Source organism: Ammodytes marinus (genome assembly GCF_949987685.1).
Source record: "Ammodytes marinus genome assembly, chromosome: 3".
Taxonomy (NCBI): domain Eukaryota; kingdom Metazoa; phylum Chordata; class Actinopteri; order Uranoscopiformes; family Ammodytidae; genus Ammodytes; species Ammodytes marinus.
The window spans coordinates 29,862,792-29,887,305 of NC_137232.1; the positions used below are offsets into that span (position 1 = coordinate 29,862,792).

General features: G+C 41.2%; 1 protein-coding gene across 4 annotated transcripts in view; it reads right to left on the minus strand.

Moving 5' to 3' along the window:
* The window catches only part of dscamb (Down syndrome cell adhesion molecule b), a gene marked incomplete at both ends in the record, with an annotated part of 114,055 nt that extends 89,998 nt beyond the window's left edge, over positions 1-24,057 (minus strand). For all 4 annotated transcript variants that reach the window (XM_080053867.1, XM_080053866.1, XM_080053864.1 and 1 more), the window contains 3 exons: positions 6,472-6,618; positions 7,204-7,521; positions 24,015-24,057. In XM_080053867.1, the coding sequence (XP_079909993.1) occupies positions 6,472-6,618; positions 7,204-7,521; positions 24,015-24,057 (508 nt within the window). The remainder of the gene's footprint in view (positions 1-6,471; positions 6,619-7,203; positions 7,522-24,014) is intronic.
* Between the last annotated feature and the right edge of the window lie 457 nt (positions 24,058-24,514).

The window sequence follows — 24,514 nt, forward strand, 5'->3', positions numbered from 1 at the left end:
CTTCTGGTGTTGCTACTTTTCTAGGTTGTTCTACTGATGGATTATAAAAGAGAATGTGTAAGCAAAGGGAGAATAATTCAAATCTGCATTTGTTTTTTTGGCACAAATTACAAGTCTGTGCCACAGGCGCTGAGCCAGAAGGACACTCTGAAGATGACCTTTGGTTTAAGGTGCTTTTGGGAAGCCCGTTCCAAGATCGATTCCCCTCCATCTCTGTCTCAGTAACCCTTCCATCGATCCTTATCAAATATGTATCAAGTCCTCAAGCCTTCACCACAGCTAAAATGGAGACTTCAAAGTGAGAGAAAAGACAAAGTCAGAGGAGAGCTATGTTTCTTTCTTTGCCAATGGAAGATCTCATCCCAGCAGGGGGGAGATGTGAAACTAAAATACAAATGTAAAAAGAATAACAAATGTGACCCTTCCCATCCTGGAACCAATACGTATGATTAAAAAAAAAAAAATCTGTTTTAAGCTTATACAAAATAACACCGCAATGAATGAATGCTATCCTAAAGCGAGTTTTAAACAAGACAGTATTCTTTGGGAGATGCACTATGCACACACAATACATAAAGAAAACACCCCCAACTACCTCTGCTCCAGCCTCACTCGTTGCTAAAAGGGTCTTGTCTTGTCCTCTTCCAATTCCCCAAACTCCCCTTCACACAGCACTCATATGTTGCAAATGCACAAAAAGCATCCTTCAGCTCATGTTCCCATAATTCTCAGTGGCAGCAGCATGATTAATGCACACAACTATTGATTTTTTTTCTTTGCCCTTTTTTATGATTATTTCATTCAGCAGAGTGCCCACCCCCCTCTCACCGACCCAAGCCCAAACACTTCCTACTTGACAGTGTCACACGTAGCACAGACTGTCATTCACACATATAGACCATGCATACATTTCATTGAAAACCAATGTAAGATTACAACATATTTACACACACACACACACACACACACACACACACACACACACACACACGCACGCACGCACACACACACTGTACAAAAAATAAGCTCCCCCCCATCTCCCTTAGCTTTCAGGCAGCTGTGTGTGAGTGGACTGGGGAAAGGGGTGCAGTGAAAGACAAGGGTCAGCATTTCACTAACTGCTGATCTGTGTGGGAGGAGGGGGGAAGCAAAATGATAGGCTGTGTTGTTTTCATAGGGTTTCACTGCAGAATGGGTGGAGTAGCGTGCACAAAAAAACATACAGTCAAAACACACACTTGAACGCATTTATGTGTGTGTTAGATTTGCACGCATGGTCATGAAATGGTACGTGTTATATCTTTATCTGCCTCTGTATTGCTGTGTGGTTACATGCAGAGATCATGCACTCCAGCCGCTCCCTCCAGCGCGTCAGAACAACAAGATCAACAAAATCATGTTTGGCAGAGAGATGGAGCGAAGGAAAAGTGAGAGAGGAAGGAAAGTGAGAAGGGGAAAAAAGATCATGTGGCTTATATGACGCAGTCCCTTGTTTACCAAAGGAAAAGCCTTGCCCACTCTCCTCCTCTTCTGTTACCTTTTAAATCCCCTCCGTCTCATTCTCTTCTTTCTCCAACTCTATTTTCTTCACTCTCATTCCCCAATAATCTGCCCTTTCCTCCTCTACATTTCCTTGCATCCTCTTTCCTCCTGAAGCTCATTTTATGCCACTGTGCCCTCCCTTCAAGGTTGGCCTGACTTTGGGCGTGTTGAATTTACAGCCCCGTCGCCGCCTGCCTCTCAGTGCCCTCACTGTCAATCTCAGTGAGAAATGGAGGCAGTGGCACATCAGTGGCATGATAAATGCCTGATGAGCAGTGATCCTGTAAACTAAACACCTACAGTAGTAGCCCTCTTTGAAGACATGGCTGGTTAAGACTGTGATTCTAATAGCAAGCAAACTGTTTAATTAGCCTCCATAAGCACTCACAAGAACCCATGAGAGAGAGAGAGAGAGAGAGAGAGAGAGAGAGAGAGAGAGAGAGAGAGAGAGAGAGTGAGCAGAATGCGAGAGTGCAGAAGCACTTTCATCGCTTAAATGCTAAACGCACAGCTGTGAAGCGGCGGACATGAATGTGACTGAGAAATAAAACTGGAGATTTTTTTTTCTTTTTTTACTGATGCTTTGAGTATTGGGGAGATTTATTTGCATAAAGCAAATAAAAAAAACTGCATTTTCCACGCAGGAGGAAATTGACTGGGGCCCTGTGCCAAGCAGGTTATGCAATGAGATAAGAAGAGAGGAGAGAAGGCCGATAGTCAAGGCCAGCGGAGGAGGATGGAGCGGAGTGGAGGATGGAGAAGAGAGGAGAAGAGAAGGGTAAATAATAGAAGAAAACAAAGGAAATGTGTACGAGAAAAAAATGGGAGAGGAGGCACTTACTGATCCCTCTATGAGTCTGTATTGCTTCCAATGAGAGTGCCACATAAACAATGTCAGCAACTGATATGGTTGTTAAAAACCTATATTTAGACAATAGCATTCCTATTTGAAGTATATACAGTATTAGTATAAAACTCACTTCTCCACAATCAGTGTGAGTTAAATCAAATGGGATACAGGGAGTGAACAATATGAAGACAATTCAATATCATGTTATATAGCATGTGATTTCATCAATATACATCATGAAATAAAAACATCTCTGAAAAAATCAATTGAAAAATGTTTCATTATGCAAGATAAATATCTCCCTCTTTTTCTTCCTCAACTTATCTCACTTTTCCCCTCTTTCCCTGTCTTCTCTGAGGGGATGTCAGGCTGCCTGTCCGCCATGCACTTCCGTATCAGTTACTAGATCAAGGGATTTGTGCAGTGTTGCCTTGGTCCAGGTACAGTTAGCATTTAGCATAGTTATCACCAGTGCAGTCTTCAAGATTTTATGAAATGAACACAACAAGACAAATGGCTCTCTGCATGAAAAGTAAAGGGTTGCCGCTAATGCTTATTTCATTATCTTCCAAGATAATACTTTTTTACATATAGAAATTGATTAAATGTTTGTCAATAATAGCCTATAAAATTATGTCAGCAACTACAAAAAAAACCTGTTTATGAAAATGCATCAAAGACACTCCGTTTACAATCATAGAAGACGAAGAAAACTAGACAATATTCACATCTGAGATCTAAGAAACAAGTGGTTTTTATTTTTGCATCTTGAGTTAAATGACTAATCCATCAATTACGCAATTGTTTCTACCTTCAGAAGTTAGATATATTTCACAACCATTACTGATGTACATTGAGGTACCACAACTAAAAACAGCTTGTCATTTTATATAAAGTGCGACAGTAAGTAAACTTATCCTTAATGTGTCTTACTAGGCCACGTGATGGACAAAATGACAAGACACATGAATTTACAGAACAATATTTAAATGGAGGCCAATGTTGATAAATGCATAAAAAGCTCTGGATTATTTGCTGCACAGATTTTGTTTACCCCAAGCTAGTGTTGTGTGTATATCCATGGCAGCTAATAAAAGTAAAAAAGAACCCACTGTGTGTAGGAGTTTTACATGTTAGCTACAGAGGAAAAACATGCACAGCAGTTCTGAGCTGATAAGATTAGAACTGATTTTCAAGTAGCTCGAATCGCACAACATGCAATTAACACATCTTAAAGTAAAATGCAAGGTCTCAGCGACAACATGTTGTGCAGCTTATTCAATATCTAAGCACTGGTTTAACTGAAGCTCTTCTCTGCAACCAAGGACGCCCAGCTCATTACGCGGCCTCATGTTATGAACCATGAGAGACAAAAGGAAGCTAGATGGAAAAACATAAAAAACATCCCATCGCAGCTCCATCCCTTTTCAAAAGCATGGCCACTTGACAAGGAAGCACGTTAAAAAACAACAACACAAAGATGCACAAATAAGCCTGTGACAACAGCAATACACACATGAATTAAAATAAAGGTCTACCATATAAAACCCTGGCAGTAGGACACACACAGCCCAACCAACCCCTCCCTGCTGGTCTTTTTTTCTTTCCTTCTTTTTGTTGGCCCCTTTCATCTCTCTATTAGCTCTGTCAATTGTTTATCAAAAGCAGCGAGGAGGCGATCGGAGCCGGGCATTTGAAAGCTCGCACTGCAAGATCCATTTTAAAATTCATGACGGGTTAATGGTATGTTAGTGGCAACATTAGGGCCCAGTGAGGCTTGCGTCATGCTCATTCACATTGAAAACAGGTCGCTTCAAATGACTACTAAGCAGTCCTCATTCTGAGAGGTAATTCATATTGTAATTAACTTTTCAATCACAGCTGATTAATTAAGACAGGCCCTAGTCTGTAATTATGCATCTATTTCTGACCCTAATGTGATTCACTGGATATTCAAAGATCTCAGCAGCCGTGGTTTAAGCCAATGTCCTCTCTACATGCAAGTTACTTATCTTAAAAAGCACATTTACACCTGGTGCCGTTAAACAAACAGACAAAGTTAACACATAATCAGTAGCACTAAAAGGTTTAGACATTTTTTAATGTATCTAAACTGTGGATGTTCATCACCATTTTCCTAATAATCAAATCACATCACATCGTCCACCTATTGTTTATTTTTTATAAGCACACCATCTTGGTTATGTTGCGTCTCTACCTAAATCACTCAAAGAGGAAAAATCTCTTTGACTGATCTTCTTCACAAATACTGATGCACAATGCAGCGGTAGTTAAGTGCGCTTGATGTAACCGCTCCCAACAAAAACCTGAGATTAATAATTCAGTGCGGCTGTGGGATAGATTTATTTTGTGTCCGCTGAGACCAAATCTTCTTTCATGAAAAATTGAGAAAAAAAAAGAAGAAAAGAAAAGAAAGGAAAAGAAAAGAAAAGAAAAGAAAAGAGGGGCTTGAAGAAGTCGGAAAACTAGGATGGGTCAAACAGCCCCCGGTTGCCATTGTGGAGCCCAGTTGGTATCCTTATGGTCTTGTTCTCGCTCGCTCGAACAGGAGCACAGGAGGCACACATCCTTCCAACCCTCGCCCCTAGAGTAAACATACCCTCTCCATAACAGTGCGAGGTGAATCCGCTCATGCATCAGAATCGACCATCAAATATTTATCACGGAGCAGCAGTGATTTTGACAGTGTGCTCATGCTTTTGACAGCACTCGCCTGCTGCAATACTTATTGGAGTAAACACGGACAATCCAATATTGTTGTCCTTTTGAGCGCCTGCGAAAGACCTCAAAAGAGCATCGAGCGTACAATATAATCCATCACAACTTCAATGCATATTCTATAGGCAGTCAGACGTCATTGCAGACAGTAGAATAAGAGCTGCTTAAACACACACATGTTCATACAGTCCAGACACAAAGAGATGGTTTTGACGGTATTTTCTAATTTGGGGCAGACAGAGTTTTTGCTTTTTGATAAAGATGTAAAGATCTGTCAAAGGCATGCACTTAAACCTCATAATAGACATTTGTTTAAGCCACAGTTGAGATACAGATTATCATCTGAGCCTTGTCTACATGATTCTTTTCATTTACAGAACATAATCATATCTGCACGCCACATTTTCGCCCCCGCTCTCCGTGACATTAGGCGGTGTTCTTAAACCAGCAGCTCGCAGCCAGTAACTCAAGTAACCACGAGTAAATAAGTCGCTGGCATGGATCAGAGGACAACATCTTCGCGCTTGAGCAGACACGTTTAAAATGCCACCAAAACACCGTCCCAGATTCCGCCCTCAGTCAAATGACATCAAGTGCTCACTTACAGGTCCCTAAACGCCCCAGTATGAAGCGAAATCAGCCAGCAGGCAGTACGTGGAGCAATCAAGAGATAAGCATCCCATTTAACTCGAGCAAAGAAATCCGACCGCGCAGAATGTTCTGGTGTCTTGCGTTATCATGCTGTGCCCCTGTATTTAAACAAGCAGGCCGGGTAACTAGGTCAATGATGCTGCGTAAACTGTTCCACTCTACCCTCTTGCCAGACACAAAATGGAAGTTGGCTGAGGTGGAGTGCAGTATAGGAGAGAGAAGCTCAGTGATTCAACGTGACAGTTATCAACATCGTCTGGCGAGTGAGAAGACAGGGCTGTGCAGAGCTGCAGAGCCCCAGTAATGGCAGACTAGGACAGCAAACAGGTAAGGAGATGACTCACAGTGAAACAGAACATAGTGTCCAAAGAGCAAATAGCAGAGAAGGGAGGGAGGCTTGGGATGAACCAGTCAAACTAACACCAAACACACCTCTCCCGCCTTCAAACATTTGATGTCTCAGTTATGTCTTCACCAATGTGGGCACAAAAAAAGCTTCCCTATTTGCTGTTTAATGACCGAAATACTGCATGCAAAGTTACAAATGTATCATTTTATCCTTAACATTTCACCTTCACGTCACACATTAGGCTTCATTTTTGACATGTTTTGTCCCTAGATTTATTTGAGCAGGAAAAGCTCTGTGTTTTAAGAGGTTACATACAGTATTGAAGTATCACTTGTCTTACCTGAGCTGAGTGAAACTGTGTCTTTCTCCCATGATACAACAGTGACGTAGGCCTCAACAGAAGCAGGGATAATGCACTTGAAGACGGCTACGCTGCCTCGCATAGCCTTCTGGTCAGCCACTCTGACCGTGTAGGGTTCCCTTGAAACTATGGAAACACATAAATACAAGGCACGTCTCATTTTTTAAGAAACCAACTGCGTTATTGTGTACTTCTTTTTTTTTCTGGTAGCAGCACCGGGAAACAAGCTCACAATATACTATTGCATTGTGGTTTGTCAGTAGAGGTTTCTTTCTTGTGTGTATGAAACCTATGAGTCAAAGATTTGACGGGTCCAAGTTAAACACTATTTTATCAATTGCTGTTTCCTAGAAATTAACTTTCAATGAACATGTATGATCTTACAAAGTTCAGCCAATCTCCATCCAGATCTATCGTTCATTGAAATTGTTATAAAATTGTTAAATGATTTCGAAAACCTGAACTTACTTCATCTGTTTAACCAGTGTATACACTGACATTATATTTTACCAGTGTATTATAACAAAACTAATCACTACTAATACTGTTGATATTTATTAAACTCAGAGCAACTTTTATGTCTTTCCTATCTTCCTATATTCGTGCAACTGATAGAAATGTTTTCTCACGCCACAAATACTTTACTACTGTCCTAGACACAAGCAAACTGCAAGCACCCCCTGCTACATGAAGCCCATCCTGTGGACTCACCTGCTTTGATGTGGACATCCTGACTCCTGATCTTGCCAGAAGGGTTCTCGGCAGTGCAGTAGTAGGTGTTGTCGTGGATCAGCTTACTGAAGCTGGAGGGCAGGAAGTTGAAGATCTGGAGGGTTCCGTTGGGGTGGACATGGCGGATGCCCGGCACATCGTAGATCTCCTCGCCGGTGGCCAGATACCAGCGCAGCGAGGCAGGCGCTGCACCCCCAGCAGGACAGGGCACCGAGGTCCCTGTGGTGCTGGCAAATACTACCTCTTGCAAAGATGCATTGACAAAGTATAAGCTGGAATGTAGGTCCTCACTGAAAACTGCAAGAGAGAAAACATAGAATGTGTACTGTTAGTACAAGTTCCCCTGAATAAAGTCTGGACGCAAAACCTCAAATGTGTAAAAAAAACTAATCTTTGTTTTTTTATATGTAGGTGTTGGGGGGTATTTGAGTTTGAAAATGTTATGTATTTAATATGTAAAAAATATAATTCACTTTAAGTGCTTTTATTCATGGAACATGATCTGTAGTTTTGGATTCATCAATGTATTCACATCCCTGGGACCTTGGGGACATTACATTAACATAAATTACTATCAATTATGAAATAAGGTCAGTTGCCTTGATCGTGTTCAGGCTTTAATTCGGGTCAACATCACAGCGGAGAGAATGACGTTGCATGCAGCTTGTACAGGAGCATTCTCTGGAGGAGAGGCGGCTAATAAATGTCAATATTGGACCAATTAGCTCGGCAGTAATCTACATCTGTTTGATTTCAGAGTGATGAAGCCAGCACACATTTGCAATCCGAGGATCTGTCTTTTGAGAGGCTCTGTTTGTGTTTTTGTATTTCAGGCAAAGGATAATTGTATGTACAGTAGTTATGTGTACTCGCTTGCCATCTCAGCCTGGTGAAGAGCCCACATGCTCTGCACTAAGTGGCTTACAGTGACACTGGCAGCTGGCTTCGACCCTCTCTGGGGAGAAAACATTTTAGCACTTCATAAATTCCTAACAAGGTTTCAAATTGCAGACGTTTCCATCCTTTTCTCTGCTCCAGCAGCTCTAAACCAGCAATGAGACACTCCAGTGACCTGCTCATGCACACACGCACATCCAACCAACACTCAATTGTTGTTACAAATTAGGAATATAAATGATTTGCAGACTAAAGATCAATAATGCTGCATTTTTTTGATTTGGTCTTATGGACATATTGGAGCTGGACATTTGCAACATTTGTGAAATGCAAAGGACTGTGTTGAACGTAATCTATTCAGATAATGAAGACGGACTGTGGGCAGTTTTCATCCAAAGGAAAGAGCAAAGAAGATGGGGGGCCATGTCCTTAACCAAAATATATTTAGCTTGTTTTCTTTGTAGGCTAATTATCAGTCATACCTGGGTGCCTCACTTCTCAATTAGTGGAAGTCCATGTAGTAGGCTGGCATATATCTGATTTGAAGAAAAGGGCCCACTGTAATTTACCCTACCCAGACAATCAGCCAATTAAGTGAAAACACCTGTGAGGATGTGCCAGACTAGCAAAACATAAACAACAACAAATGTTTTGTTTTTTTGCCAACAATAAGGCAATATTTAGCTAGTGGAAAGTAACAAAGTAGGCTACATTTATTATAGTATAGTAGCCTACTTTATAACACTAATTATATCGCATAGCCCTATCCACACCACACTACAGCTAGATGGTGGCCATGGTTTGCTAAACGCTAAATGCTTTGGCTAACTATATTGGGGCTACCAGCCAAATATCTAGCACAACAAAATTCTATCAAATTCGTAGAACTAACTGCATTTCATTTTTACCCGCTCGTTAACAGTTTACCTATTATTTACTATTTATGCGGTTTACACGCGGTTCGCCAGCTGTCGCAGACATCTCCTACATTCCGGAGGGCGTGAGGCTCGCTTTCTTATGTCCATCGCTCATACCTGATGCTGTTGAATACGACAGAGAAAGAGGGGTGTGTGACTTCGTCAGGTATAATCTATGCCATTATTTAGAGGAATAATATTACACTCATTATGTATAGGCTATGTAATTAAAGAATAATAGAAAAAAATACGTAGCCTATTAAAAATCAATAAAGTTATGGTAGCTAACTTTAACGTTGGCATCAGGGAAATATGTCAAGAACAGAAGCAATGCTGCAGGCTATACATTTGACCTGTCTTTTGCATATTATCAGGCGTTAATGTGTCTGTTGAATTTTATAATCCATTAGCTAATTTGGCTAGGAATGCTGTTAATCTGTTTGCACAGCTGCATTTCTGTCACTTGGACAGAAAAAAAAGTAACACTACCATGATATGAGGTGAGTTTCAGCCAGCATAATAATAATGCCCACATGAGTGGAGCTCCAAGGACAATACAGATAATCATCATAATCACGTCTTGCTGTTGTGGAGTGATTATTTATATGGAAAATAATTGGAAAGCAACAATTTAATTGTGTAAAATGATATTTTGGGACAACAGAATGTGTTACTGGAATATTTTCAGCAACATATCAGTTATGATGGGGCCTGTAAGTAGCAATTGAGCAGGACAATCTAATGACTGAAGCCATCTATTGCTTAGCTGCCTATATATGTCCATCTCTGTGTGTGCTGAGTTCCCTTGCAAATGCTAACAATGCACATTACTGATTCACTGCTGTACAGGACTTTTTGTACTTCCATCTGTGAATTGCATTGGTGATGCCTAAATGCACCTCTGATTCTGCACACCTTTCTGTGCATAAAGGCAATAGTGCTAACAGTCCAAGACCATTTTGTTTCTTTTTTTACCATCACTACACCAAGATAATGGAATCTGAAGAAATGGCACACTGACAAATCACATTTCATATGTTAATGTTTTAGTATCAATCTAGTTGAATACCATCTAGAGAAGTAGGCCTATATGCCCCCAGCAGAGGAACTTTTGTATAGGCTACACTCCTGTGCAGTCTCCTATATCAAAAAGTTTGAATCTTTTAAAATGCGGTGAGATGGGGATGCTGGGTTCTCAGTGGGTCTGTGGCACCAGCCAAGATGAAAATAGTACATCAAAGTCATATTAAATTCTGATTCATTCTCTTTTTTTCCAGCTGGCATGGGGAGTATCAATCTTCTCGGTGCTCTGTTGGTAATACAGACCGGAGCCATATGAGGGGACTGTTCATGGACGGTGCTCAAGGTTAGTGAGATGGAGAAGACACTTTGACATCAATCGTCTGTATTTCTTAAACACACTGCCTTTACTGATCTCACATTTAGCAGAAATTATCTTTATGTATTACATCTGATATGTACAGTTGATTTCTAATGAAGACCCATTTAATATGTAGGCTACATGTGAAATACTGTCTGACATACCGCTTTCATGATATTGTGTGCTCCTATAGAGGTGATTTGGGGAAGTAAGTGCAGACAAAGACTGTTTCATTTGATTTTCATTGGGTGTTAATTGTTTAAGTTATTATTTATAATTTTTTTGTATTTGTTTTTTTCTTTAGTTTTTTATTATTTTGGGGGAATTTCTGAATTAAATTATAGTTTTGATACTATATATATATACTATATTTATATATACAGTATATACGTATGTATATAATTAATAATAATAAATGAAAATGTTACAAATAATAATTATTATGATTAAGGAAGCTTAATTAAAATGAGTTAAGGAGAAGCGGTGGGATTATATAGGAGTAAACTTCTTCCCTCTCTTTTTCGAAAATGTTGTTACAATTATCAAGTGTTTTTCATTCATGTATCTAATTATGCTTTCTATTTTTGTAACATAATTTTTTTTCTGTATGATAATTTCAGTTTTATTTTATAAATTTCAATCAAATCAAATCTAATTTGCACATAAACAAAAATTATAATATTTTTTTCTATAAAGAAAAAAAAACAGTTACAGACACATGGCACAAATCAAGGTTTTCAGCAAATAACATTTCGCTACTTCATTAATTTATCCTTTGACATCACAGCGATACAATAGCAAATGGCTGGAGAGAAAGTGGATCAAAGAAGTGTCCTTTCGCTCGGAAGGCTTCTGTTCTGCACAAGCATTGGAGAAATTGGATTAGGATTTATGTCATGGCTGTTTTGATACTCGTCTATTCCACATATCGAAAGTAAGTTAGAGCAACTCAATTTAGACTGACTGAGTGATAGTGAGATTGATTTAATTAAAAAAAGAAAAGGAAAGGAAAAAAGAGATGGACTCTGGTGGAAGGGTGCATATCAGCACGCTACTCGTTTTCCTAATTGACTGAGCTCAGCAGCCAGATCACAAATGGTCGTGTGACGTAGGTACATCACCTCCCCAGACTTCTCAAAGAGCAGCGAGTCATGCCCCAACAAGCGGCCTCAGGGCCCGACCACTTACTACATTGCCCGAGAGTAAGTCAGTAATTGGCATCATTTTTCATGAGCTCAACCGTAAAGGTGAAATAAATGACACTGCTCAATAATGCATTGTATGCATCTATAATTGACTATGATTTTTTTCCGATGGGATATCTTCAGGAAGGGAAAAAGCTGTTTAATTTCAATCTTTCTGTTTCGGGGTCAGTCTAGATCTAGAATGAATGCTTGAACTAATAACAACCAAACGTTTCGTTGGTCATGTAGACATATTGATTCGAGCTTATTTTTTTTAAATATCTTGTTTGGAAAGTAAGGAATATTCTTGGCTATTCTACTGCTGAACTTTTAACCACTGAAGCTCTGATGAGCATGCATACTACATTTACAGCACACTGTTTATACAGCTACACTCAGGAAGACCTTGAAAAACCAGTGCCCTGCTTAATAGCACTTTGAGATCTGCTTTTAAAGAGGCAAAAGACAACTTTAAATGTGACATGAAATGTGTTTGTTCGTGTCTCACTCTCACTGAAAGGACAATGCACATGACATGGCTTGAAGTTGTGAGGCCTTGGAATCAAACGTGTTGGGTTTCTTAAATCATAGTAGTAATCCAGCAGGGATTGATGTATTTGACATTGTGTTGATGCTAGCACGCTTCTCATAGACAACCATCTGCAGTAGAATGTCATGGCATCAGTGTTGCATTACAATGCATTACCTGTATAGCACTGTTAATACACACTGTTACTTCTTGGCATTCATGAATTTCCGAACAAAATTATCCAGAATAAGGCATTAATATATCTGTTGTCTGGTTTTTCAATATTGTGTTTGTAGGCTACCTCTATTGGAAAATCACAAAAACTCATTACAGTACTTTACACCCTGATGATTAATTATTTGAAATGTGATTTGGCGGAGCGGCCACAGTGCTGTTCCCACAGAGATACTGTACAATATGATAAACAGCACCTATGGTTCAGTCTCATCATGGGGCTGTGATCCTTCACACAATAGAGCTGATCTGTTGACAGGGTGTAACCAACCATGACAGTGTGCTTTCAGAGCCACTGGGGCGCTTTATTTAAGTAAACATGCAATCAATGCAGAAGGGAGCAAACACCAGGCAAAGATGAATTCACTAACTGGCTGTTTGCTGAATCACAAGAAAGTAAGAAGTTGCCACAAGATCACATTTTCAAATCCTCAGTTCATAGCTAAACTATTTTGGGGGAGAACTGCTCCTCAGGCACCTGTAAAAGTCGCAGAGAATTGGTCTCATGTACCTGCAGTGTTCCGTGAATGGCCCCAGTGCCATGCTGGAAACTGCTGACAACCTAATAACTTTCACTCCACAGTTACATATTCCGTCTTTCATGCAGCTGCTGGCCTTTTTTTCATGAACACTCTCTGACATGGGAAGAAAAGAGAACAGCAGAGAGCAAACAAGAAAAAAGGCAAATAGAGAATCAGAGAGACACTGGGATTGATTCAGCTTCCCATATTTCAGAGGGCACTCGTGTTGCATCTGTTGAGCGAGCAGAGCCATTGTCTGAGTTGTCATCGCGGCTGTGGTAGGGGGGACTCAGCACTGCATGGCAGCGTGGCACCGGGTGCTTCGCAGTGACAATGTGACAGCAGGAACCCTGGGTAATTAAAGCAGCTCTCTGCTCTGTGCCCTCAGGGCAAGTCTGCCTGGGACAGCGAGATCATACCTGGCCTCGCTCGCGTTCAACACACACAGTAGCCAGAGCAATTTTCCACCACCATAACAAATTCCTATTCCTACCCTGCGGATTTATGGATGGCAGCACTGCTATGATATATGCAGTGCTAAAGCATGTGATCAAGCTGTGCTCACTGCAGCTAAGAATAGGACTTTGACCTGTGCATGACCCAAATTTGGAATACAGTGCACGGCTATTTTCTCTTTCATTTAAACGAGATGAAAAATATGATTCACCACAGTAAATTTAGCCACGTACCAAAGGCAATTAACCTGAAAATAACATAAAGCATCTCTGAGGCGGACAGACACACAACAGCCATTCTGGGCCAGGGGAGTCCAGTATGAGTAAGCGTTCCCACTGATCTGATCTGCCCAGAGGCAATACACCATGCACGGAAGTTAAATGACTGTCTCCCAATTTGCTCTCATGAATATTAAGCAGTGCTGTGACAGTAGAAAGGGTTGGCTGTACATGCAGGCTGCTGATCCACACCGACAGATCTGTCCTCTGATGTCTAGGAGGGGAGGGCGACGCTAAAACGAGGCCCCCACATAGTAGATGAGCCTCCTCCTCCTCTTCCCTGGGTTTATTTTCATCTCTTAAATGGGCCAGAGTGGCTGCCTGTGTGTGTGTGTGGGGTAAAACTTAAGTAAAACTGAGCGATAAAGACATTGATGTCTAAATTATGCTACTGCTGCTGCCGATGATGAGTGCATGAGAGACGATCTGATGAGGGAGTACGCTGTAGCAAGCCATAGCAGCTCCCTCTGCTGCTGCCACTGATGAATAAAAAGCTTCCACTAGTACTAATCTAATATTGCTATGTGATGTAAGAAGCGCACAGGGAAGTGTAGGGAAACCCATGGCTGTAATAAGGTAAATAAAACAAGGATTACATTCACAGCGTTGCGTCGCGATTCATTGTATGTTTACTATGAGTCCGGGTTTCACCATGTGAACCTGGAAAGTGCTTTTCATCTTCAGCAGCTTTTGCAATTAGAAAAAACCTTTTGCGGATTATTAAAATGTTCACCACCTGCAATCTTACCTGTTAATTAAAACCCCTTTTTCTAATTTTACAAAGAACCGAGGAGAGCCTCAACCTAATCAGCAGGGATAAAAACTATGTATTAATAGAAAGCTAAAGCTCATCCTTTTGACAAACAGTGCTAGGCGAATTATTTCCGGTGAGGTGCATCATTGGTTGCCATATAAAGTAACTTACAGAATGCCAAAAAAACAAGCAGTAGCTTTTTAATGCAGTAAAATGTGTGTAATGGAGATCAGAACAATTAAATATAGATTTTTGTTGGTGTAAAATGTATGTTTAAATAAAATGTGGGTGTTTTAACTCCTTTAACTCTTGGTGAGTCTACATGGGGCTGAAAAGTTAAAATTTGGCAAGAAATGTATTACCACACACTTTTCACATCATCTCAATACGATTCAATTGACAGACAATTAGGCCCACACTTTGAATTCCACTGAACACATTGTAAACTTCATCTGCCTGTTGAAATCATTTAATTCCAATATAGGTTAACAACACACACACTAGAAAAGTAAATTGCTGCCCACTCATTTACTCATTTGTGCAACAAAATCCCACAACAAATAAATGTATGACCTTTTAATGTATAACCGGTTCTCAAACCTTTGCTGTGGCCAGCCTGTCAGTAATCCAATACTTTATAAATCATATTTTGGATTTCAAATAAAGTTCAGCCGATGCATGACCGTGGATCAGGTTTGCCAATCTACAATGGACATCAGAAACTTCATTGCTTTATAAATTCTCTCTGTAATTTACCATTATACTTTAACATGTCTGATTGAGACTTGAGTGGTTATAATCAGATTGTCTCCCAACTAATCTAATGGTCAGCATATAGGGCCTCTCATGATAACACGATTAAGCAGCAGCTTTCTCGTTGTACAGATGCCTGTTCTCAGAGGCCTTACCAAAGTTAAACACAGCAGACATGGCACATACTGGACAACCAACCTTATTATGTCACCAAACATTAGGGTTAAGGGCTCTCAAAAGAGTTGACGGTGTCTTAACATGACCGCTGTCCACCTGCATGCCAGCTGAGGTAACCATGGAGGTTGCTGAGGACATGACCTGACAGCCTTTGGTCCATCTAGGATAGTATTTCACTTGAATGTGTTAGGTTGCCACGGCACACATATGAAAAATGCCGGTGAAACGAGATTTTTCCCTTAAATTCCCACCTTCATATTTTCAATTATGTGGTGGTGGTGGTGGTGACTCATCTTAATTGATCACTACATGTTGATTTTCATCCTGCATGCTTCTGGCCATAGTCAACGCCCAATGAGCACTGGAAAAATAAATGAATTCCATCAACATATTTTCTTAACATAAGATAAATCACTGCAAAACTACAGCACATGTAACAGTGAAATAGTGCAAAATGCAGGAACAACAAAGGGTATGCATCCTAAGCAGTGTAGTTAAACTTACTAAACCCCTTTTAATGGGGAACGTGCCCCAGTGTTGATCAGCTGTGCCCCAGCAAAAAAAATACACTTTTAATTCACCCAATATCTGCACATTTCATACACAGAGCAGGCATTCAGAAATATTTATGCTTTATGTCTAGCAACTCCCCTGGTCCTAAGACTTTGCACTTAATGTTTTGTTATTAAAGTAAATACATCTTGTCTCCAACTTTTAAAAAATCTGGACTTTTTACATATTTAACCAAGGATACCATCGTTCCCTATTAATAACAAAGTGCTTGATCCTAATTTAGGAAAGTGAATATTAGCGTTCAGTAATGAGTTGAAATCATAGTGTATAATAATTTTTACTACAAACCCAGATTGCGGTTGCGAATAATCAGTGTACATATACGTGATTTGTAGAAAAGGGGCGGCTTTTTAGCCGCAATATAACTGTACTCTTAATATTGTAACTTGCTCTTTTGATTATATGTATATTCCTAATGTTTTTTTTTATCCACCAGCTCAAGTCCCATTTCATTCTGGCAGATTGTTGTTGTTTTTTCTACCTATTTCTTTGAAGCATTTCGGTACTTTTGTATGTACAAATATGCTGCACTAACCACTAATGTACAGGTTATAATGTCATTCTAAGTTCCATGGTGGCCCTTTGAAGATATACTGCGTCCCTGTTTTGTCCAGGCGACGTCTGTGACCAGCAGCTGTTGGAGTGTGTTAATGTTGATGTCACAGCAGCTGGCTGCCCTCATCCTGTTAGCTCTGCCTGCCATTATCAGTCCCCCCCCCCCTCCCTCCTCCTCCTCCTCCTCCTTTAAAGCTGCTGCTACTGCTGCTGCGTGCCATACTCATTTTAATACTCCAGACTCATTTGACCGTCTTTATGGACTTATCATATTAAACATTTATCGCAGCCATTTCCCTAAACCAAGCATGTTTATTCAACACTTAGGGGACCACAGCACGGCTCCTTTCAGAACCCCCCCAAACCCCACCCTCCCCCCCACACACACACACACACATATCATTATTTTCTCCTTCTTGTTTCTCTCCATTTCTACTCCTCTCTCCCTTGGCCTCCCGGCTTGCTTTATTGCAACCCTCCTTCCCTATGCCACTGCCTGAATAAAATGGAGAGGTATTTTTCTCCTCTCCTCTCCTCTCCTCTCATCCTTTTTCCTCCGGTGGTGGGGACACCATGGGGGGACTCGTGGCGTGTGAAGCCAGGCAGCCGAGCCACAGACACAAATGTATTCTGAGCATTTAGTACTTTGGATGAATCGAGTTTTAATTTAATCATCTGATCAAACACTAATTAGCATAATCACTTGTGGGGATGGATGGTCTAGATAGAGCGACCCAGAGCAACACATAATAGACCTCATCCTGGCAACCGTCTATGGGGACACTTAGCAACATGTAAACAGCTACATGCTTCCAGGGACCCATGCAGGCCTCCGTCCAAATTACCTCCCTTTGTGCGAACAATGCGTCCAATTCTCTTGTTTGCTTTTCAATAACGCAGCCACTGCAAAATGATCTCTTCACTGCAAGGCTATATACGCTACAATCAAATGCACTGCTGCCAGGCCCTGTGCCCTCTTATTTGATCTTGGACAAGATGGCTTACTGCAGCATCACACCGTGGTCTGAGCAGAGGAGATCTGGGAATTCTAGGAATACCACAAAGTGCTAAGATTATTGACAATGCACTCAGTCTCACGCCGGGCCAGGGGGATCGATGAGTGGCTAGAAGGACATAAATCAGACTCCTGTGGCTCCACTCCATGTAACACCCTAACCCAACCCACCCATCCAGCTCCCCAATTAAATGCACACACACATAAACATACAAGCAAGCACACATGCACACAAGAACACACACTCTGTGCATCCCCCCTTATAGGTGCTCACATGTCAACACGTAAAAACACAATAAAGCACCCACACACACCTCTCACACGCATACACACACCTTACCTCAACTCCCAACAAGATGACAGCGCTTTAAAAATGGCTGGCTAAAAATAACCAACACTAACTTGGTCTTAAATCTTAGCATCTGTGCCAGGTTTAAAAATAAAGAGCAGTGTCGAGAAACCAAGCTGGACCCATTTGTCTTTCTGTCACCCTGTCTATCCAGCTTCGCCTCCTCTGTTACCCCCATAGCCTACTTTAATATTCGGACCGCGGAGCATCGAAAAACATGGGCAGACATTGGAGGGTGAAATATCTCCCGGAAATGCAGAATAATCTGATCACGACGTGGACGTGAAACATACAAGGAAGATGCAACGGTTGAGAAACTGCAGAGAGGTTCTGATAGACATGCTGTGGGATTTTTTTTTTATATATATAAAGGTCGGCATATATAAGAGAAGTCTGTGATATATGAGAAGAGAAAGCAAAGCTCAGGGGTACCATGAAAGAGAAAGAGACATGTTAATGAGTGAGCCACAATACATCAGGCACATGCATCATGCCCAGGCCAGAGTCACAGGGATCAATTCAGCCTTTGGGCCTCCAAGTGTGTGGAGTTCAAAGCCCGGCCCTGGTATGTGGAAGACTAGATTAAGAGGCAGTATTTATGAGGTCCAGCGTGAATGTTTGTCTTGGTGGGTGATGGATAGCGAAGTCATCACACCTCCGCCACCTGTCTCCCACAATGAACAAAAGCTCTAGTGTGGCGCTCACTGAAAGGACTGCATGGGCCTAGTGCGCATCACACAATACACACACACACACACACCCAGCAGCAGGTACACTGCAGGGACTAAAAACTGGTCGGGATGGATGGTTAGTTACAAGTGCAGGTTTTTATCCCAAGATATCCAAGTTTTCTTCCTGAATGTGGTTAGGTTGATTTGACAGAAGGATTTTGGGTTAGATAATAGGGAAAAATGTTTACTGAGGGGGCGACCTTAGCTCAGTTGGTAGGGCTTCCCCCCCATGGGCCTCGGCCAGCAGCGGACCCGGGTTCGATTCCAGCCCGCGGTCGTTCTCTGCATGTCACTCCCCTCTCTGCCCCATTTCAACTCTGTCTCTACACTATCAATAAAGCATAAACATGCCAAAAAAAATCTTTAAAAAAATAAATAAAAAATGTTTACTGCAAAACAGTGAACAAGCCCTTTTGTTTCCTTTAAGTCACTAATTACTTTTCAATATGTAACCAGGGCCGCAATCAGCTTACCCCAACCTTCAGTCTTCATTAACCCCTATTTATATACCATTGGTGGATAACACATTTGAAAACATTAGATACTGTATGTTGTGTGTGAAGCATTTGCAGATATGTTGAGTATCAACATTTTGTGATTTGACAGATCTGTGAATGAACATTGTTTCCTCATGTAGATAACAACTACATAATCAGAGTGGCATATGTATTTCGTCTTGCAAATTAATAGTAGGGGAGTATTTTTAGGAGACACGGTCAGTATGAGGCAGACTGGACGGGTCAAAATCTAGTCACTAAAGCTCATGCAGCATTATGACACATGATACACTGATGTTTATGATGCCACCGCAAACAATAACACAAGGGCTATATGTTGTATATTCTCTATATCCTGCATAGTATCCCTGTTTACAGATGCACGTGCAGCAACGGCATGAATGATTTGATGGTGAAAACGATATATATTTGTCAGCCATCAAATATTTTGCCATACTGTTTAAACTGGTAGCTATGTGATATAGTGATATAGTGATATAGTGATATAGTGTGTTCTTCAATTTAATGATACTGAAGCTTTGCCATTATAATATTCTCAATACGGGCCGTATTTGGTTTGCAACAAACTTGGAACATTTTTACAGTTGAAACAAAAAAAGAAGCACTATATACAGTACATACCATAAATAATGTTTTTGTGTAACTGATTAAGCAAGCTTTGCATGCAGGGTTAGTCTAGGGCTTTATTAGGGGACTGTTATAGCAGAGCGTCAAAGGTAAGGATATCTCATGTCTTAGGTAGGCGTTTTTTCTAAACTTCTAACCTCTTTTCCTTTCAAATCTAAAGCAAAGGCACTTCTGCGTTGGAGAGCTGCAGTGCCTCTTTCTTGATTTAGTCTGTTTTAACCTGTCATATAAAGCTTGTTATGCCATTTCCAGCACTACAGTACCTGTGCAGTGCAGCACAGTAATATAACATGTCACTTTGACAGGAACTGAGTGAATTAAAAACATCCTCTCTGCTGAGAACCCTGCCTGAGAGGGAAACCCCCGCCAGATGTACTACAACCTCACTTTGCACGCATGATCAAACACCTACATCTGGGTGCTAAGGGCTTTCCCGCTCTTCCCTGCAGATGCTAAATGATATCGTTAACATTTTAATGCAACAGACATTTACACGCGGGATTGCGCAATTACACCTCTGATTCAGTGGAAATCCAGACAGACACAGTGTGATCGGTAATTAGATTTTACATTGGGTGAAACGTGGCACACATGCACACACACACACACGCACACACACACCAGTCACCAAAGCTTGTTCCTAATTAGAGAGGCAGACAGGCTCGAGGAGGTAGGGTACAGTAGAGTAGCCCTCATTATACAGCTAGGATGTATGAACTAGGGAGATATCTATTATGATCACACATCAGGGTATCCATTACCCAGCATTAGCGGCCCGTTTCAACTGGAATCACACACACAGAGTTCAGAATGTAACCCAACAAACCCCTCTTATAACTCACACAAGCGAGCAAGAGTTAAGTGGGTTTGTAAACTTAATTTAGCCCATTAGATATTCATATCAGGGTAAGACTGCACAAGATGATCTATCACTTGACTGTGCGCAACATGTTGTTTTCATGGGGGTAATTTCATTTCATGAGCTGTGATACCGCTTCTGCAACCAAACCCTAATTGGTAATTAGTAAACAGAATGATGGCTGTGAGTGCGGTGTACTCTACGGCTGGTCAGGTTTCACTATGTGGCCAATGGGAGGCCGATGATCTTTGGACGTCTTCACACAAATTTGAGAATCACCTCGACTCCCCTACAAACGAGGCGCACATCAGTGCACTGGCCTTTATTGCCTTTGTGTACAGTTATGGCCATTCTGAAACCCTGGTTCCCCCCATACTTCTAGCTGCCAAATTCAATGTATCTATCCAACCCGCCCCCTGTAGCATTTTCATCCAGTATTTCAGGTTTCCAATAATGTGTGTGTGTGGGGGGCAGGGGGGCCATGTAAAATTGGCAGGCTAACTGATGTTGGCAGCTCTTTACTGTACTGGAAGCTACTGTAGGCTATGGAACTTTTTTCCAAGTGGATCTGCCTTCATGTAAAAAGAAATACCACAGCTAATTGAGATTTGAAAATTTGATTGCGTGATCCCCTGATTCCAATGATTTCCAAGACGATGGCTATTCAAATTAGTCATATCTATTTAGCTTTCTTTAATCGGTTACTGAGTTCAATAAGCTGACAATGAGTACACTTAAATGAAGATAATGGAATTTGGAAACGAACCCTGAAAACCCTGAGGTCAGTGAGTTGATTGGTTGCCATTTGGCATCTTATCACCTGTGGACCCATTGATGCACCAGGATGTGATTAGCTCCTTATCAAGTATTTCTGGGTCAACTCAGTTTGTGAAGAGAGCAAAACCTCTCATTCCATGTCCTGAATCACCCACTATCTTGTCCACTATGTTCTGGGTCTGCCATTTTGTAGTGGTCTCCGATTCAACATAGAAGCATTATAACGCCCAAAATAGTGGATTAAAAGGATCCCATCATGCAATGCAGAAAGTAGTTAACAAGCAGCAGACAATAACCAGCATGAATTGTGAGGGATCAGAATGGAGTCGTATATAGTTTTTTTTGTTTTTTTGCCACCAGACAATATTGTTTTTTTTTTTTTAGATTTTTTTTTGCCATTTTTATGCTTTATTGACAGTGTAGAGACAGAGTTGAAATGGGGCAGAGAGGGGAGTGACATGCAGAGAACGACCGCGGGCTGGAATCGAAACCCGGGTCTGCTGCTGGCCGAGGCCCACGGGGGGGACGCCCTACCAACTGAGCTAAGGGCGCCCCCAATATAGGTTTCTAACCCGTACAGTGAAGAGTGAATGGGTGAACGTTTTCGGACGCAGCCCCTGACACCCATTGAGGAGGTTACCATAGAGACAGGCCAGTGAGCATGTGATACGCCTAACTCTAAAACAGCAAGAATTGTCTGGAATCCAATCGCTGCGCCGGCTTCTATCTACAAGGTCATTCATTCATTCTGACAATGCCTGCTCAGCCAACGAACACCTCATTTTCATGATAATCAACAAAATCTCCAACCGCAGAGGACAAAGTCATATAGCTGGGCTACCGTATAGCCATGGAGAAATCAAATCAAATGACAACGCAAACAGCGAGTGATAAAAGCCCCATGATTGCAGTGCAAATGACGAACACAAAAAGTGTAATATCTGCACTCAACGCCGTCTCCTGCTTAATCCCTATCAGTTGTTTGCCACAGGCCCGCTCAATAATCCCTTATGCAATAAACGGACAGAATCTTGCATGGAAGTTGATCTAATGTCAGTGCCAGATGATTATGATTAATGAGGATTCCTTATTGTTCCTTTATGAGTTTCAGCACAAGCTGGGCTGAGGGAGATACCATTTTATATGGAGTCGATGTCAATAAACGGTACGGACTGAGGGTTTGCCTCAGCACTGCAAAAGGGCGACGACACAGGAACAAAATCCATTTCGAAGCCTTATTTTATCATCCTAGCCAGAAGGGAAAATCCATTTTGGGGACACACCGTATCATATTACAGCCCCGCGATGTGGTTAAATGTATTCAAACCTGTAAAATCCCCCCATTTCCCAAATGTTTGGTTTGCGAATTTAGCTTTTCTTGACCTTTTGATAAAAATGCAGTCAAACACTGGCTTGATTTTGCTTCAATATGTGAACAATCCCCATTTTGTCACCCTGATGTGTTTTTCTCATAGACATGTTTCCATTTTCTTTCCTTCTCCCTCTCCTTCTTCGACTCTCCCTTTTTTTCTCCCCTGTTTTCGTACACACCCAGTCAGCCATAATCCCTCCCTGTAGAATGGACTCCGGCCAATAAGTGAATGCAATAAGCTGTATACATTTTTTGCTATTGATTATAGATACACTATATGAGCACACAAAGATGTGTGCGTGGTGTCAGCCACATGCATGTGTGCACTGGTGCACGCGCACTCACGCAAATGCACATGTGTATAAGGTAACAAGACAAGACGCACAACCAAATCTAGCTGTTTGAATACGGTATTTGAATGGAAAATGTGTTTCAATATTTTGAGTGTGTTTGTGTTTGAAAACTACTTTTGCGTTTCCTCAAAATGTGCATCTGAAGAATGGATTTCATAGACAAAATTATACTTGTTTTTAAATAATTAAATTACTCAAATAAACAATATGTAATAATGGCACTGGTGTATCTCTCAGTGAACTACATTAAAGCTGTGTTCTGATTGGATGAAGACATGACGGAAACATTCTGACGAATCCATGAATACCACTGAATATTTCACCTCAAATGTGTTCAAAATGAAAATGTGGATCACTTATTCCTAAATATGTGTACAAATGAATCATTTTTAGTGCATTATATTAATTTAGGCCACTTTGAACTTGAAAAAATAGGGTTTCGGTTGGGGGAGGGGGAAGGGGTTAAACCAAATGTCCATTATATCAAATACGTCACTTATTACTAAGGGCCAGAGTGGAGCACGGTTGTGACAGAATAAGTATCATTAGGCACCAAAATAAAAACCAAAACAAATTTCATTCATTGGATTCAAATATAAAACAGTTCAAACTTGAATTCCATAAAATCCTATCCAAACCTATATGCAAACAGACCAATGAATTGAAATGCAGGCTGAAACAAACATCATGTATCCTGGTTATTTCATCTGGCTCTGGATGTCAATCTGAAGGCCAGGGATGTGTCTAATGGTTTGTAAGGGGCTTGAAGGATTTAAAACGCAATTCATGCCTCGCCCGTCTCTCCCTCTATCAGGGGTGTCAGCCTTTTGACAAGCATATAAAATCCATTTCATGTGGGTCACAGGTGACCTCCATCCTCCCTCTCCAGTCACTTAGCTGTCTACCAGTGATTTGCTTTCTGCAGTAGGAAATGAGCATTCATTAAAAAAAAAATTAAGAGAAAAGCTGGTGAAACTTACCATTCAAGATGCTCTGGAAAAAGATAAAAGCCAATATCCACATGCCCTGCTCCGTTCAATCCCCTCTAGCTATGTGCTTTCTCTTCTTCCTCCGACCGGTGCCTCCCTGGGTCTCTCTTCTGCGCGCTTGGGCTAAGGTTAAACATTTGCCACTGTCTTAAAGCAAACCGGTTCCAAGTCTGTACTTTTAATATCTCCTACCTACTTTTTTTCTCTCTCTCTCGTCTCACTCAAGATTTATTTTTCCCTGCGCGCTCTCTTTGCGCTTAGAACATAAATGAGCCTGTGTGTGTGATTGTCTTGGGGAGAGAGCTGCGCGCAGACTCTCCTCTGCTCCGCGTCTTTGCTGCTTCTCCCTGTTATTCAAAGGGATGCTGCTGAAGGGGTGAAGCCCAGGTGTGTATGGTGATGCTGCTGCTGAGTCAGAGCCGGGTACGAGCGGATCCTGGAACCAAAAAAACAAACAAAACACGAACGAAAAAAAAACTGGCTAAACTAAG